Here is a 15,753-nt window from a genome sequence, read left to right as displayed (position 1 = left end):
AAAATATAAATAATGTATGAATTATACACAGTTTTTACAAGAGAAAAAACAAAATTTGAACAAACTCTTTTGAAACACAAAATGGCCACTTATTGACCTTTTAAACAGATTTTAATGATCCAGTATGAAGAGTTGACATTTCTCAGTAATAGGTTGGCCCTAAGCATTTAATCAGGTAATTGGATATGGTGCAATTGCCATATAAGAGGTGTTCTCTGATTTGTTGCATTTCTTCCCACCTTGAGCAGTGGGTTTATTATGGAAGTTAAAACATCCATGAGCATGAAACAGTGTTCCTTGGACAGTGGAAGCTGGAATTGTGTGGAGATTAGTCTCTTCAGGAGGTACAGTTGGATAGACGTTTGTTTTTGTACAATAGCTGTGTGACAGGAATCAATTAGGTTTGATTCTTATTAGAGTTTAGTTCTGTTGTTCCAGGAAATAAAATAGCTACACCTTGAATTTGGAAGCAGCTGTGTAGGGCAGTGAAACTTTGCAATGATTAAAATTTTTGGTTAAGTGCATGAACTACCATGGCTCCATGGGATGTCTGGGTTTTGCATGTATATGCTGCTGTTCATTTTATGCAGCTCAGTGTTTCTCTATTCAGAAAGCTTGTCCATAGCCTGCCTGTTGGAGGAACTGGATCTAGATCGTGTTGTCATTCAAAGCAGTGTTAGGACACTACTGAAAATGGGGTTTCCGGTGATGTCATCGTCGAGAATGGCAGCTTAAGTCACTAGCTCCTCCGGAAAAATGCGTATTAAGCCCTGTTAACCCATCAAATATAGTATTTTTCGAAAAATATTTGAACTGAAAAGAGGGGCAAGAATGGGGAGAAAGAATGGAAATAAAAAAAGCGACACTGTGGAGGTTGCGACCGAGGGGAGTGCCGCGAGTGGCTCTCCTGCCCGACTGCGTGCTAGCGAGGCAGACGCTGGGCCTCGTTCAGGCGAAGCGGCAAATATGATCGAAATCCTGAAAGAGATAAGGGAGTTCCATAAAGAAATAAAGCAGCAGCCACAAGATATTAAGTCAGAGCTCGCCAACGTCAATCAAAAAATAGCGGTGGCAGAGACTCGAATTGAGAAGGTGGAAGATTGCATTCAAAACATTGAACAAATACTGAGTAAGACGATAAAAATATTAAATCACCAAGAAGGTAAACTGCTTGACCTGGAGGGAAGATCACGGCGGAAAAATATCAGAATCTACAACGTTCCCGAAGAAGTGGAGGGCTCGTCTATGACGGAGTTTGTCGGAAAGTTGCTGCGGGACGCGCTGGAGCTTCCCTCAACTATAGAGCTGGAAATCGAAAGAGCCCATCGTGCACTAGTCCCGAAGTCTACCCAAGATAAGCCACATTCAATAATAATTAAATTCCTTCGGTACAGCACCAAGGCAGAGATTCTACGAAGAGCCTGGGGTAAGAAAAGACTAAGATTACCCCCCGCGGTCCTGCAGAAACGTAAAGAATACTCTGAAGTAAAGCGAGTATTAAAGCAAAAAAAGATTAGATTTCAAACTCCGTACCTTGCTAAACTTCGAGTGTTTTATGGCGACGGGATGTGGTTGTACCAGACAGTGGAAGAGGCGACTACAGACATGAAGGCCAGAGGGTTGCCCGTCAGCGTGACCAAACCGAGGGAAAGCCTGGCAGAGGAATTATCCCACTTCGCTTGGGAAATATTGCGAGAATTGAGAAGGCAGGAGATGGGAGGAGGCCGAGAGAAGTATATCAGGATGAGACCAGGAGTTTCCCAAAGAGAATCCTCACCCCCTTCAGAAAAGCCTTAAGGTTTGGCTAACTTTAAAATGTTGAAAAGCTAAACAGAAGCAAAAGTAGACGGTGATATACCTAGCTCGAGAAATACTTAATATAATGTGGATTTTATATTACTTAGTTGTTATTCTTTATTTCTTTATCTCACTTACTCCTTTTTCCCCACCAAAATGAGACTATATATATATATATATATATATATATATATATAGATAGATAGATATATATAGATAGATGTGTGCATATATGTGTATGTATGTAATATATATGTGTGTGTGTGGGGGGGGGGTGGGTGTATGTGCATATATATATATAGGAGTACACGGAGAAATATTTTCTGTGTAATGGATTTGTTCACTGACTTTTATGAATACTGCACTGGGGGCCCTCAACTCACAAGTGGGAGGGATTAGAGACCTCAGCCTTAGAATCACACGTTTGTTGCCATTTGTGTTATTATTTGCGTTTCTTGGTTCTTAATTGTTCAGGGAGTAGATCGATTAAGTTTTATTCTAATTTCAATGATACATTGACAGATAAATACAGATGGCTAAGGACAAGGTAAAATTCATTTCTTTTAATGTCAATGGGCTACTAAGTCCAATCAAAAGTAATAGAATTTTATCCAAAATGAAAAAAGATCAAGCCCATGTAGTATATTTACAGGAAACTCATTTAAGTGATAATGAGCATAAAAAACTAAAGAGAATGGGCTTCACTAATTTGCTTTTCTCCTCATATAAATCAGGACATAGGAGAGGAGTTGCTATTCTTATCTCAAGTAAGCTAAATTTTGAAAAAGTATTCAAAATGGGAGATAAAGAGGGCAGATATATTCTGGTAAGGGGGAATATAGATGGAAATTCAGTTACTCTAATGAATATATACACACCCCCGGGAAGTGATACTGGTTTCTTTCAGAAAATTACTGATATTATGGTAACGGAAACAGAAGGTCTCCTGATATGTGGGGGAGACTTAAATTTACAATTACAACCAAACTTAGACTCTTCTAATAGAAAAACCTATGAAACAAAATCTTTACATAAGAAAGTTAATACACTTTTTGAGGATGTTGGTTTAATTGATATATGGAGGGACCTTTTCCCCAGCAGAAGGGATTACACGCATTATTCTGCCTCCCATTCTGTATATAAAAGAATAGACTATTTCATAACATTTGGAAAAGCAAAGACAAATTAAACACCTGTGGAATTTGGACAATAGATGTAAGTGACCATGCACCTATATATTTATCTGTTGATTTTGACCTACAACCAAAGAATACTATTTGGAAACTAAATTCAAGTCTACTCAGAGATCCATACTTTAAGGAACAAATTAATAAAGAAATTGGGCTCTACTTAGAATTTAATGATAATAGAGAGGTTTCACCTCCCATTTTATTGGATACTCTGAAGGCTGTTTTAAGCAAGTCACCAGGATCAAATGGGTATATGGCAGAGTGGTACAAAGAATTTAAAATGAGTTAATTCCTGTCTTACTCCCCACACTGAACTGGGCTCTAAAAAAGGCACAAATGCCACCCAGTTGGAAGGAAGCGATAATCTCAGCTGTACCGAAAGAAGGCAAGGATAAAATGGAATGTGGGTCATTTAGACCAATATCCGTTCTTAATGTAGATTATAGATTATTTACCTCCATCATGGCCAAACAATTAGAGGAGTCTCTACCCATACTGATACGTAACGATCAGACAGGTTTTATACGACAACACCAGACACAAGACAATATACGAAGGATACTTCACATTATGGATCATATACAAAAAAAAATCGAAGTAATTGTGATAAGTGTGGACGCTGAAAAAGCATTTGATACGGTTAATTGGAATTTTCTTTACAGAGTTTTACATAGATTTGGTTTCCAAGACAATTATTAAAACTATACAGACACTGTATGGCAATCCTACTGCTAGGATTAAAATCAATGGATATTTATCAAATAGTCTTACCCTAGAAAGGGGCACGAGACAGGGTTGTGCATGGTCACCACTACTGTTCGCGATATATCTAGAACCATTAGCTCAATACATCAGACAAAATGAAGATATCAGGGGAATTACTATTAAAGGGACTTATTATAAATTGGCTTATTATGCGGATGACATTTTGATCTATCTAGGGCAACAAACATACTCTTTACCTAAATTGATGCAATCCTTTGAACAATATGGTCAATTATCAGGATACAAGATCAACATAGATAAAACCCAATTACTTTCATATTACTATAGCCCACCAAGAGAAATTGAAAGTAGATACCCTTGGGCATGGCACACAGAGTCTTTCAAATATTTGGGCATCATTATGCCAAAAGATTTGGCAAAATTATCAGAATGTAATTATCAGCCTTTGTATAAAAAAATTAAGGAAGATGTGGCAAGATGGAACCTGATTCCTTTTTTCAATCTCAGTTCAAGGATTGAGTCTATTAAAATGAATATACTGCCCAGACTGTTATATCTCTTTCAGACCCTACCAACAGAGATGAATCAAAATCAATTCAATGTTATCAATGTTATCAAGATGTTATCAAGGTATATTTGGCAGGGTAAAAGGCCTAGAGTTCATCTCAAAACATTTCAATTGGCAAAGGAAAAGGGGGATGGGGCCTACCTTCTCAGAGATTATTATTTTGCAGCACATTTGAGAGCTGTGATATGTTGGTGCAATCCATCATATGATGCTGAATGGAAAAACATTGAGGAGCGGGTACTTCCCATCCCCATACAAGCAATTTTGGCTGATAACAACCTGCAAAGCTACATAAATACTATTGATAACCCATGGGTGAAATTGACTCTTAAAATATGGAAAACTATTATAAAAGAATATAAACTAGAGGGAGATATTGCAATTCTTAAATGGTGCGCATATGACTCGGATTTCACACCAAATAAATTGGATGCTAGATTTAAGGACTGAACAGCTAAAGGAATAACAGTTCTTTGCAACATAATGAAAGAAGGATCATTGTTCAGTTTTGAACTGTTTAAAGAGAAACACTTTTTAGAAAAACAAGATTTTTATCGGTATTTACAGATGCGACAATATGTTAATAAGACCCTTAAAAATGTAACCAAGGCAAGTACATGCTTGATAGAGCTATTTAGAAAAGCATATAATTCAGATAATGGTAGTAGAATCATTTCAAGCATGTATAAGGGGTTGTCAAATCTTAAAACACATTCAACTTCATACATTAAAACAAAATGGGAGAAGGAAGGAGGGATAATTATATCTGAGGAAGAATGGACAACAGTATGGAGGTACCAATGGAAGTGTACCAGTTCACAGAAATGGAGGGAGTTTGGATAGAAAAACTTGAGAAGATATTTTATTACACCCTCTCAGAAATCCCATTATGATGGTAACCTTCCTGTTTGCTGGAGTAATTATGGAAATCAAAATGCAAGTCATTATCATATTTTTTGGGACTGCCCTGTTATCAAAAACTATTGGAGGGGGATACACAATGCCCTACAAGACATCTTTAAATGTGAAATACCCTTACAGAGTAAGACCATATATTTTGGATATATACCTCAAGAATGGCTGAAAAGAGATAAATATTTAATGAATATACTGTTGGTGGCTGGTAAAAAGATTCTTACTAGGAAATGTTTATCACAGGAGAGCCTAATTTTAAATACATGGATGGAAATTACAATGGACATTTACAAAATGGAGAAGATAACAGCATCTGTTAATCATAAACTGGAACAATTTGATTCATACTGGGATAAATGGTTTAACTACATAATGCCTCATAGGCCTGATTTTATTCTCACAAATCAATAGATCAGAATGGTGGGCCGTGTGTGGGGAAAAGCAGTCACTAGTTTAAAAAGACTCCTCTCAGAGTTTTGCCATAATGTCCCAGTTGCTCTTTTACCCACTGGACAAGCTGAGAAGAGGAGGAATTGGTAGGAATGATGGGCTGGACTGGTGTTGGAAGAGAAATGTGGGGGCAATGGAGCCGATTCAGAAACAAGGACTGGGTTGTCTGCAGAGGTAGCATCTGTCTGGTTCAAAGAGAGCCCCTTTTACAAAGTATAGAACTAAGTAAGAAAGTTTGGCACTTGTTAGGGGAAATCCTCCTGAACAAATTGATTATTGTAAGAAATATATATGTTACTGTAGGGGAAAGGAAATCTTTTATTTATTGCAGATACATAAAGAAATTATTAATATAGAAGTGAAGTAATAGAAGTGTATGATAAAATTTGCTAACAAAGATAGTGGGGCTTAAATGAGGCAGTCAAAGGGCAAAATCAGAAAATGGTGGCATGTAGTTTAAAATAAAACTTCTAATTATAGTAGATCAGTAATGGGCAGAGGAGTGGCAGATGGAGTTTAATCCGGACAAGTGTGAGGTGTTGCACTTAGGGAAGTCGAATGTAAGGGGAAAGTATACAGTCAATGGCAGAAACCTTAACAGCATTGATGTACAGAAGGGATTCAAGTCTATACCTTCCTGAAAGTGGCAACTCCATCAAGAGGATACAGAGGTGGAAGGAAAATCAATCATCTCTTGCATTCAAAGAACATTGAAGAAAGACCAAGAAATCTACTCACAATTGTGGGATTTTGATGGAACTATAATTTGATGCTGCTTCTCCTGGAAATTAAATCTCTTCAGTAACCAGAGGTCATAGATTTAAGGCAATAGAGCTGGGGGGAAATAAGAAGTTTCTTCCCAGAGATGATGGTGAAGATATGCAACATACAAAGTGAATTGGTGGTGGAAGCAGATTCCACTTGAGCTTCCAGAAAGCAATTGAACAAAACATAGTACCTTACAGGATTGTGAGAATGCAGACTCGTGCACGACTGGAGTCTGTGAAACAACGTAATTTATTTGACCAACTTTGTTTTTAAAATTTATACCTCAGAATAATGAAAAGAGACCTTTTTTTCCTAAATAATAACAGTATTTGTGGATTTCTGTTTGGGCGTGGATTACTTGTAATGCAAGTCATACAGGTTCTAAACAGCACTGAGAGAGCAGCAGAATCCTACACTGTATCCAATAAGATGTTAATTTGGATATGATCAAACATACTTACTGCAGAGGATGGGAAAAGGTGGGTTAGGAGAAATTTCTTCCTTCATGCAGAATGGAATGTTTTGCCATTGAAACTGATGGAGCAGCAATCGTTGCACCTTGTAATAGAAACATGGGTAAGTATTTGATGCTGAGGGATGCACTGAATTCTGGATGGGGGCAGTGGAATTACGTTAGAACTTTTCTGTCAGCTAGTACAGACAGAGACTTGCATTTCAATAGATCTAATTTACCTTTTAATCAAGTCATACCAAATGAAAACAGATCCTTCAGCCTAACCAAAATCTCTATCCTACATAGTCCCATTTATCTGCATTTGGTCCATATCCCTCTAAACCTTTCCTATCAATATACCTGTCCAAATTTTTTTTTTGCATTTTGCAATTATACTCTGATGGAACACAATTAGTTTCTCCAAAACTTATATGTTTCAAAGATTCTTCTCAATAACCAATTTACAGATCCTGAAGCTCTCTTCTTTCCTCGTAGTGTACATCTTTCACACTTGTAACAGACTTTGCTGCCCTGTGGTACTTGTATATTCTCTGCAAACTCAAAGCCTGGAGGCCAAGTTGCACTGTGACTGCAGCTCTGCAGCCTGCTTAACAACAGCTCCCCCTGAATTTCAGCATTTCATTAATGCTTGGGATTGCCAATTTGTGCTTAGACATGTACAACATCTCCCCTCTTTGATCTTCATTCCTTCCCAATTTCCTCCTCCAGTGTCATTTACATTCAGTGCCCTCTTAACTACTGAGCCCCAATGCAGATGACACTGCCACTTCACCAAGCACCTATGCTCTGCAGCTCCTGCTTTATGATTCCCCTCCACATTCTCATACTTCCATTGCCACGGTGAGGCTAAACATAGGAACAAAATCTCATATTTCCCCTGGGTAGTCTACAATCTAATAGTATGCATATTGAATTTCCCAATTTCAGGGAAATTGTTCTCCCTCTGCTCCTTTTCTCTTTCCTCCTGATCTACTCAGTTCACCTAGATACACCTGTCACCTGACAGCTCTTGCTGCAGTCCTTCACCTCACCTCTTTATACTGGCTAATTTCCTTCTCTGTCCTACAACATTGACTGTCCATTTCTCTCCACAGATGCTACCTGGTCCACTGAGTTTCTCTGGTATCTTGTTTATTACTTTGGTACTTAAGTCATGTTCGGATTAAATTTGTTCTCTGTCTTGGACTTTCAGTTCCCTGTCCTGACATGACACTTCTCCAGTTGGTACTAATTTTTCAGTCTAAGCTGATGGTCCCAACTAAGATGCTGATGTATCCATAAGGCTACCCCTCTCCCTCAAGCGCTGGAGCCTGCTACCTGCAGGAATACATGATAAGCATTATAAGAGAGAATCCAAGCACAGAACTGCACCCAGTAACAATCACACCTTCAGGAGAGGATGGGAAGAGGGGCAGTGGAACTGTACTCAAGTGGAGTTAGCAGGAAAGGAAGGCAATGTGATGGAAGAAGTGTCAATCACTGCTGGAGAGCAAGAGGACTGAAGCCAAGGGAAAGTCTGTACTATGAGGGGAAGGGAGTACTCCTCAACAGCTTCAGCAAGGAAGAGATCACTTCAAACCATAAAAGAACCAGTAGCATTGTAGCAGTGAGAACTGGTAAAAATTAACCACATCATAAAAACAACAAACTCATGAATGAGTCAGACAGCACCTTTCCCATCCTGAAAATTGCAATGATATGACCACTATCCTTGTCTTATTATATCTGGATGATGGCATCAATCAGTGATTCTTTTTTTACAAAAAAAGGACAGTTCCTAAAGGTCTGGCCTAACTCATGAAATTGATTATTCATCATAAATAATATGCCTGTATTTTTATGCATTTGACCCCCAGGTTACCATAAGGCCATAAGACACAGGAGCAGAATTAGGCCATTCATTCCATCATGGCTGATCCCTGATCCCACTTAACCCCATACACCTGCCTTTTCGCCATATCCTTTGATGCTGTGACCAATCAAGAAGCTATCAACTTCCATCTTAAATATACCCACGGACTTGGCTTCCGCCACAGTCTGTGGCAGAACATTCCACAGATTCATCACTCTGGCTTAAAAAAAATACTCCTTACCTCTGATTTTAAACTTCGCCCCTCAATTTAGAGGCTGTGCCCACTAGTTCTGGATACTCCCACCATAGGACACATGCTCCCAACATCCACCCTATCCCGTACTTTCAACATTCGTTAGGTTCCCCTGCATTCTTCTAAATTCCAGTGAGTACAGGCCCAAAGCTGCCAAATGCTCCTCATATGTTAACCCCTCATTCATGGAATCATCTTTGTGAACCTCCTCTGGATTCTTTCCAATGATAACACATCCCTTCTGAGATATAGGGCCTAAAACTGTTGACAGTGCCCCAAGTGCAGCCTGACTGGTGACTTATAAAGGCTCAGCATTATCTCCTTGCATTTATATTTTATTCCCCTTGAAATAAATGCCAAAATTGCATTTGTCTTTTTTTACCACAGGCTCCACCTGTAAATTAACCTTCTGGGAGTCTTGCATGAGGGCTCCGAAGTCCCTTTGCATCTCCGATGTCTGAATCTTCTCCCCATTTAGATAATAGTCTGCACTATTATTCCTTTTACCAAAATGCATTATCATACATTTTCCAACACTATATTCCATCTGCCACTTTTTTGCCCATTCTTTCAATTTGTCCAAGTCCTGCTGCAATCACATTGCTTCCTCAGCACTACCTACCACTCCACCTAACTTTGTAACATCTACAGACTTTGCCACAAAACCATCATTTCCATTATCCAAATCATTGACAAACAATGTGAAAAGTAGTGGTCCCAATTACTGATCCCCGAGGAACACCAGTAGTCACTCACAGCCAACCAGAAAAGGCCCCTTTTATTCCTACTCACTGTCTCCTGCCTGTCAACCATTCCTCTATCCATACCTGTATCTTTCCTGTAATGCCATAGGATTTTATCTTGTCAAGCAGCTTCATGTGTGGCACCTTACAAATGCCTCTGAAAATCCAAGTAAATAACATCCACTCTGCTTGTTACCTCCTCAAAGAACATTAACAGATTTGTCAGGCAAAATTTCCTTTTACAGAAACCATGCTGGCTTTGACTTATTTTATCATTAGTCTTCAAGTACCCTGAAACCTCATCCATAATAATAGACTTCAACACTTTCCCAACCACTGAGGTTAGACTAATTGGCCTGAAATTTCCTTTCTTTTGCCTTACTCCCTTCTTAAAAAGTGGAGTGACATAGTCCTCTGGGATTATGCCAGAATCAAGTGATTCTGGAAAGATTATTACCAATGCATCTGTTATCTCTTCAGCAACCTCTCTCAGAACTCTGGGATGTAGTCTATCTATCCACTTCAAGGTATTTCAGTTTGCACTTTTTCCTTTGTAATTGTAATTATAATGGCACTCACTTTTCCCTGACACTCACAGACCTCTGGCACACTGCTGGTGTCTTCCATAGTGAAGACAGATGCAAAGTATCCATTTAGTTTATCTGCCCCAATTTGTCCCAAATTAATATTTCTTCTGTGGGTCATGTTTGCCCTGCACTTTGTGAACTATTCCCAGAAACTTCAGCCATCTCTGCTCCGCTGTCATCCCTGCCAGTATCCTCCTTCAATCCACCTAAGCAAGCTCTTCTCTCATGCCTCTGTAATTACCTTTATTCTTTTGTGATGCTGATATGTGACTTATGCTTCTCCCTCTCAAATTGCAGTATGAATTCAATCATATGATCACTGCCTCTTAAGGATTCCTTTACATTAAGATCTGGGTTATTACACAGCACCCAATCTAAGATAGCCTTTCCCCGAGTAGGCTCAAGCACTGCTCGAAAAAGCCACCTCATAGGCATTCAGCAAGTTCCCTCCCTTACGATCTGACACCAACCTGATTTGCCCAATCCCCTTGTATATTGAAGTCCCCCATTACAATTGTGCCATTACCCTTAGTACATACCTTTTCCAGCTCCCTGTGCAATCTCAACTCTACATCTTGGCTACTAAATGGAGGCCTATATATGATTCCCGTAATGGTTTTTTTTACCCTAGCAGTTTCTTAACTCCACCCATAATGATTTAACAGTCTCTGACCCTATGTCACCTCATTCTAAAGATGTAATTCCACCTCTTGCCAACTGAACGACACCACCGCCTCTAACTTCCTGCCTGTCCTTTTGATGCAAAGTATATCCTTTGACATTAAACTCCCAACTGTGGCATTCTTTCAGCCACAACTCAGTGATGCTTACAATGTCAAACTGACCAATCTCTAATTTTGCAGGAGTTCAATTAAATACAGCACCGCAAGTTCTGCATTCTTCGCCCTTCTGAATTTTGCCCCTGTGGTACAATCTAACTTTTTGCTCTCTCTGCATTTGTATCCAATCATTGGCTTGTCCTTCCTTACATTTGTATTATATCCATCATCTGCATGTAAACCTGCTGACTCATCCTCAGCTCTGTCATCCTGGTTCCCATCTTCTGCCATATTAGTTTAAACTACTCCCAACAGCTCTAGTGATCCTGTTCGGAAGACCTTGTCCCTTTTTTACAGGTCCCACCTGCTCCGGAAGAGGTCCCAATTATCCGGAATTCCTGCCCCCACTCCAATTCTTCTGCCACCTCATTCTATTCCTATCCTTACTGTCATGTAGCACAGGCAGCAATTCCGGGATTACTACCCTTGAGGTCCTACTTCTCAGCTTCCTTCCTAACTCCCTGTATTCTTTTTTCAGGACCTCCTCCCTTTTTCTACCAGTGTCATTGATACCAGTATTTATCACTGCTTGTGGCTGCTCACCCTCCTTTTTCAGGATATTGTGCACACGTTCAAAAACATCGCAGACCGTGGCACCTGGGAGGCAAGCTATCATTCATGTTTCCTTTTGTGTTCATAGAATCACCTATCTGTCCGTCCCCCCTGACTATAGAGTCCCCTATCACTGCTGCCATCCTCTTCAGTTCCTTACCCTTCTGAGCTAAAGGGCCAGACTCAGTGCCAGAGGCACAGTTGCTGTTGCTCCCCCCATGTAGGTCATCCCCCCCCCCCCAACAGTACTCAAATGGAGTACTTATTGTTGAGAGGGACGGCCACAGGAATGCTCTCCACTATCTGACTGCTGTCCCTTCCCTCTCCTGACAGTTACCCATTCATCTGTCTCCTGTAGCCTTGGGGTGACTACCTCCCTGGAGTTCCTGTCTGTCACTGCTTCACTTTCCCTGACAAGCAGGAGGTCATCGAGCTGCAGCTCCAGTTCCCTAACACAGTATCCAAGGAGCTGCATCACAATGCACCTGGCGCAGATGTGACCATCGGAAGGCTGGAAGGTTCCTGGAAACTTCGCATCAGAGCAGGATACTGGCTCTGTAGACATTCCCTCCATACTCTCAAGATTTAAATAGCAAACAAGGAATGAACTTACTTACTTACTTTGCCTCTGCCTGTTCTCACCAAAGCTCTGTTGAGCCAAAGCCTTACTATTCTGACTCAAGACTACTCCGATGACCGCTCCCACGACGACTGCTCCACTAGGCGGTATCCCTCTTTTATAGAGACTGGGTTTTTAAAGCTCTTTGCCAGTCTTGCGCGGGACCAGTTCTGTTTCATCTACACAGTACTCCAATCAATGACTTCCATCAAGAAAACTTCCTGATTTTCAAAGCTCTTTGCTGGACCTGCGCAGGAATGCTTCTATCACATCTTTACAGTATTCCAATCAATGACTCCCATCGAAAAACTTCCTGCTTCATAAAGCTCTTTGCCAGACCAGCAAAGGATCATTTCTGGTGCATCTGCGTAGTACTCCAATCGACAACTGGAGTTACAGTGGGGTTGTGTTCTTAAAAAATCTCTCCATATAGTAAATTTCCATAACCTGAATCCTATCTTTTGCATTCCTATGGGATGTTTTTTCTCTCAACAATAACAATGAGTATCACAGCTGCTGGTTCAGGGCACAAAGAATTTGCTTTTGAAACTGTCAAGGCAATCTCCTAAGTTGTCAGCTGCTGTGTTTGGAGGCATATGAGATTGCAGATGCTTATCACATTCCAGAATTCATTCTAAGTTGAAACATATACTTCCAAGTGCATATCAAATATAGATAAGGTAATTTATTGATACAACTCTCAACAAATAACAGCACTTAAACAGAATCAGAATCAGGCTTAATATCACTGGCATATGTCGTGAAGTTTGTTGTCTTTGTGGCAGCAGTACAATGCAGTACATAGTAATAGAAAAGAGTTGTGAATTATAGAAAGTATATATATTAATTAGTTAATAAGTAGTGCAAAAATAAACAAAAATGTAGTGAGATCATGTTCATGGGTTCAATGTTCATTCAGAAATCAGATGGCAAAGGGGAAGAAGTTGCTGAACTTACTGACATCTTGAAGGTAAATATATGAAAAACTTGAGGAAGTAAATAAATATACTGGGCAATAAAATGAACCATCTGTGCTAAAAAAACCGCAATATTTTCTGCACATGCATCAAGAAATGAGAGTTGAAAATAATAAAAATTAATAGAATGTCTTGTTTTTTTTCCTATTTGTGCTTGTAGAAGGTATGCTATAAAGTTTACAGATGACATGAAAATTAGTGGCAGTGTGAATAGTAAAGAAATTTTTAAGGTTACAGTAGGGTATAATTCAGATGGAATGTGCATTGACAAATGGAATTCAATCCCTGCAAATGTGAAGCATTGAAGTTTGGAACAGGGTTAGACAAGTGCATATTTAATTTTTTCATGCTTAACTTCCATAAGAACAAATTTTATTCCATATCTCAGATTTTTGTAGTGATTTGGGAATTCCATAAGGCTGAATGTCCATAACCGAAATGACTATAACGCAGGTCACCTGAACACAGGTTGTTGTGCTCATAGTAAATTCAGTGGCGTGCTTCACTGATTGGGTTGCTCCTAAGCTCCCTCCACTGGTGATTTCAAATATCAGTGAGGAGCAAATTTGGAAGAGGTACAAAGTGACGAGGTGATTGGTGTGTGAATATACTTTTTGGCCAATTACTGCATGCAGTCAGGCAATCTGATTGTTCAAAGCGGGGGGGGGGGCTCAGAAGGACAGACAGATTAGGAGAATGGGCAAAGTGGCAGATGGAATACAGTGTTGAGAAGTGTGTGGTCATGCACTTTGGAAGAAGGAATAAAAACACAGACTATTTTCTGAACGGGAAGAAAATTCAAAAATTTGAGGTGCAAAGGGACTTGGGAGTCATCATGCAGGATTCCCTAAAGGAAGATTGAGTTGGTGGTGAAGAAAGCAAATGCAATGTTAACATTCATTTCGAGAAGACTAGAATATAAAAACAATGATGTAATTCTGGGGCTTTATAAGACACTGGTAAGGCCTCAGTTTGAGTATTGTGAGCAGGTTTGGGCCCCTTGTCTGAGAAAGGATGTGCAAAACAGAGTGTTCAAAGGAGGTGCATGAAAATGATTCAGGGAACTCAAGGCTTCTCATATGAGGAGCATTAGACAGCTCTAGGCCTGTACTCGCTGGAATTCAGAAGAATGAGGAGTGATCACCTGAAACCTATCGAATGTTGAAAGGCATAGATTGAGTGGATGTGGAGAGAATGTTTCCTATAGTGGGGCAGTATAGGACCAGAAGGCACAACCTCAGAATAGAGGGATGACCATTTAGAATGGAGGTTAGGAGGAATTTCTTTAGCCAAAGAGTGGTGAATGTGTGGAATTTGTTGCCACAGGGGCAGTGGATGCCAGATCATTGGGTATATTTAAGGTGTAAGTTGATAGGTTCTTGATAAGTCAGGGCATGAAAAGCTTCTGACGAAGACAGGAGAATGGGGTTGAAAAGGAAATGGATCAGCTGTGATCAAATGGCAGTGCAGACTCTATGGGCCTAATTCTGCTCTTTTGTCTTCCGGTCTTATGGATTGTGAACCTGCAAGAAATGTTTGATATGGAAGAATTCTTGATTGCCTTATGCTGCTGGGATGCACTGGATATTATCTGTGGGAGACTGACTCTGGCACAGTCTTTCATGACTGCCAGAGAAAGAACCAGGCATTTAAACTTTACCCTTCATAACCTCCCAACATCAGACCATAATGCAACCATTCAGGATACTTTCAATAGTTCATCTGTAGAAGCTTGTTAAGAGTTCAGTTACAACCCAAACTTCCTTAATCTCTCAAGAAAGTAAAGATGCTGATACGCTTTCCTTGTGTTTGCATATATCTACTGGATACAGGACAGATAATCTGATATGTGAACACCCAGAGTCAGAAGAATCAAGGACAACATAGGTGTGAAAGCAGGAGCTTTCAAGAAGAGGATCCGGAGGGAATTATCCTAAATTTTATCTTTAGCAGTGTTGATGATATTTAAAGGAGTCAATGGTTATGTCCCAAGTTTTAACATTGCTTTTTCTTTGTTTTTGCAGGGACTCAGCATCATTTTCAATGTGGCCCTGGCTCTACTGAAGGTAAGATAGAAAAATAAAAACAAACATTAACCACTTTTAAGATGAGATTAGCTCTATTTGTCACATGTACATTGAAACATGTCATCAACAATCAAAACAGTCCCAGGATGTGCTAGGGCAGCCATGTTTTCGACACCAACCTAACACATCCACAACTTACTAAACCCAATTTTGTTATGTTATCCAGTCTAGCACCCTAGAACTCACACTTCCTGCGGTGGAATGTTATTGATCTGTTTAAATCAAAAGTTGAAAATCTTTGTATGACTCAGTTTCTATTATTAAATGGGCTTGATAGTAGGTGGCAGAGGGTAATGATGTGTTTTTCTCACTGGAACTCTGTAACAAGCGGTGTAGGGATCAATGCTGGGACCTG

At 39.8% G+C, this 15,753-nt stretch overlaps 1 protein-coding gene across 5 annotated transcripts in view; it reads left to right on the top strand.

Moving 5' to 3' along the window:
- The window catches only part of rabgap1l (RAB GTPase activating protein 1-like), a 587,017-nt gene that overhangs the window by 382,308 nt on the left and 188,956 nt on the right, over nucleotides 1-15,753 (top strand). For all 5 annotated transcript variants that reach the window (XM_073063719.1, XM_073063720.1, XM_073063721.1 and 2 more), the window contains one exon: nucleotides 15,336-15,377. In XM_073063719.1, the coding sequence (XP_072919820.1) occupies nucleotides 15,336-15,377 (42 nt within the window). The remainder of the gene's footprint in view (nucleotides 1-15,335; nucleotides 15,378-15,753) is intronic.

This window comes from Hemitrygon akajei, chromosome 12 (assembly GCF_048418815.1).
Source record: "Hemitrygon akajei chromosome 12, sHemAka1.3, whole genome shotgun sequence".
NCBI classification, from domain to species: Eukaryota; Metazoa; Chordata; class Chondrichthyes; order Myliobatiformes; family Dasyatidae; genus Hemitrygon; species Hemitrygon akajei.
Note: the sequence above shows the minus strand (reverse complement) of the source record. Positions and strands in the feature narration are given on the sequence as shown.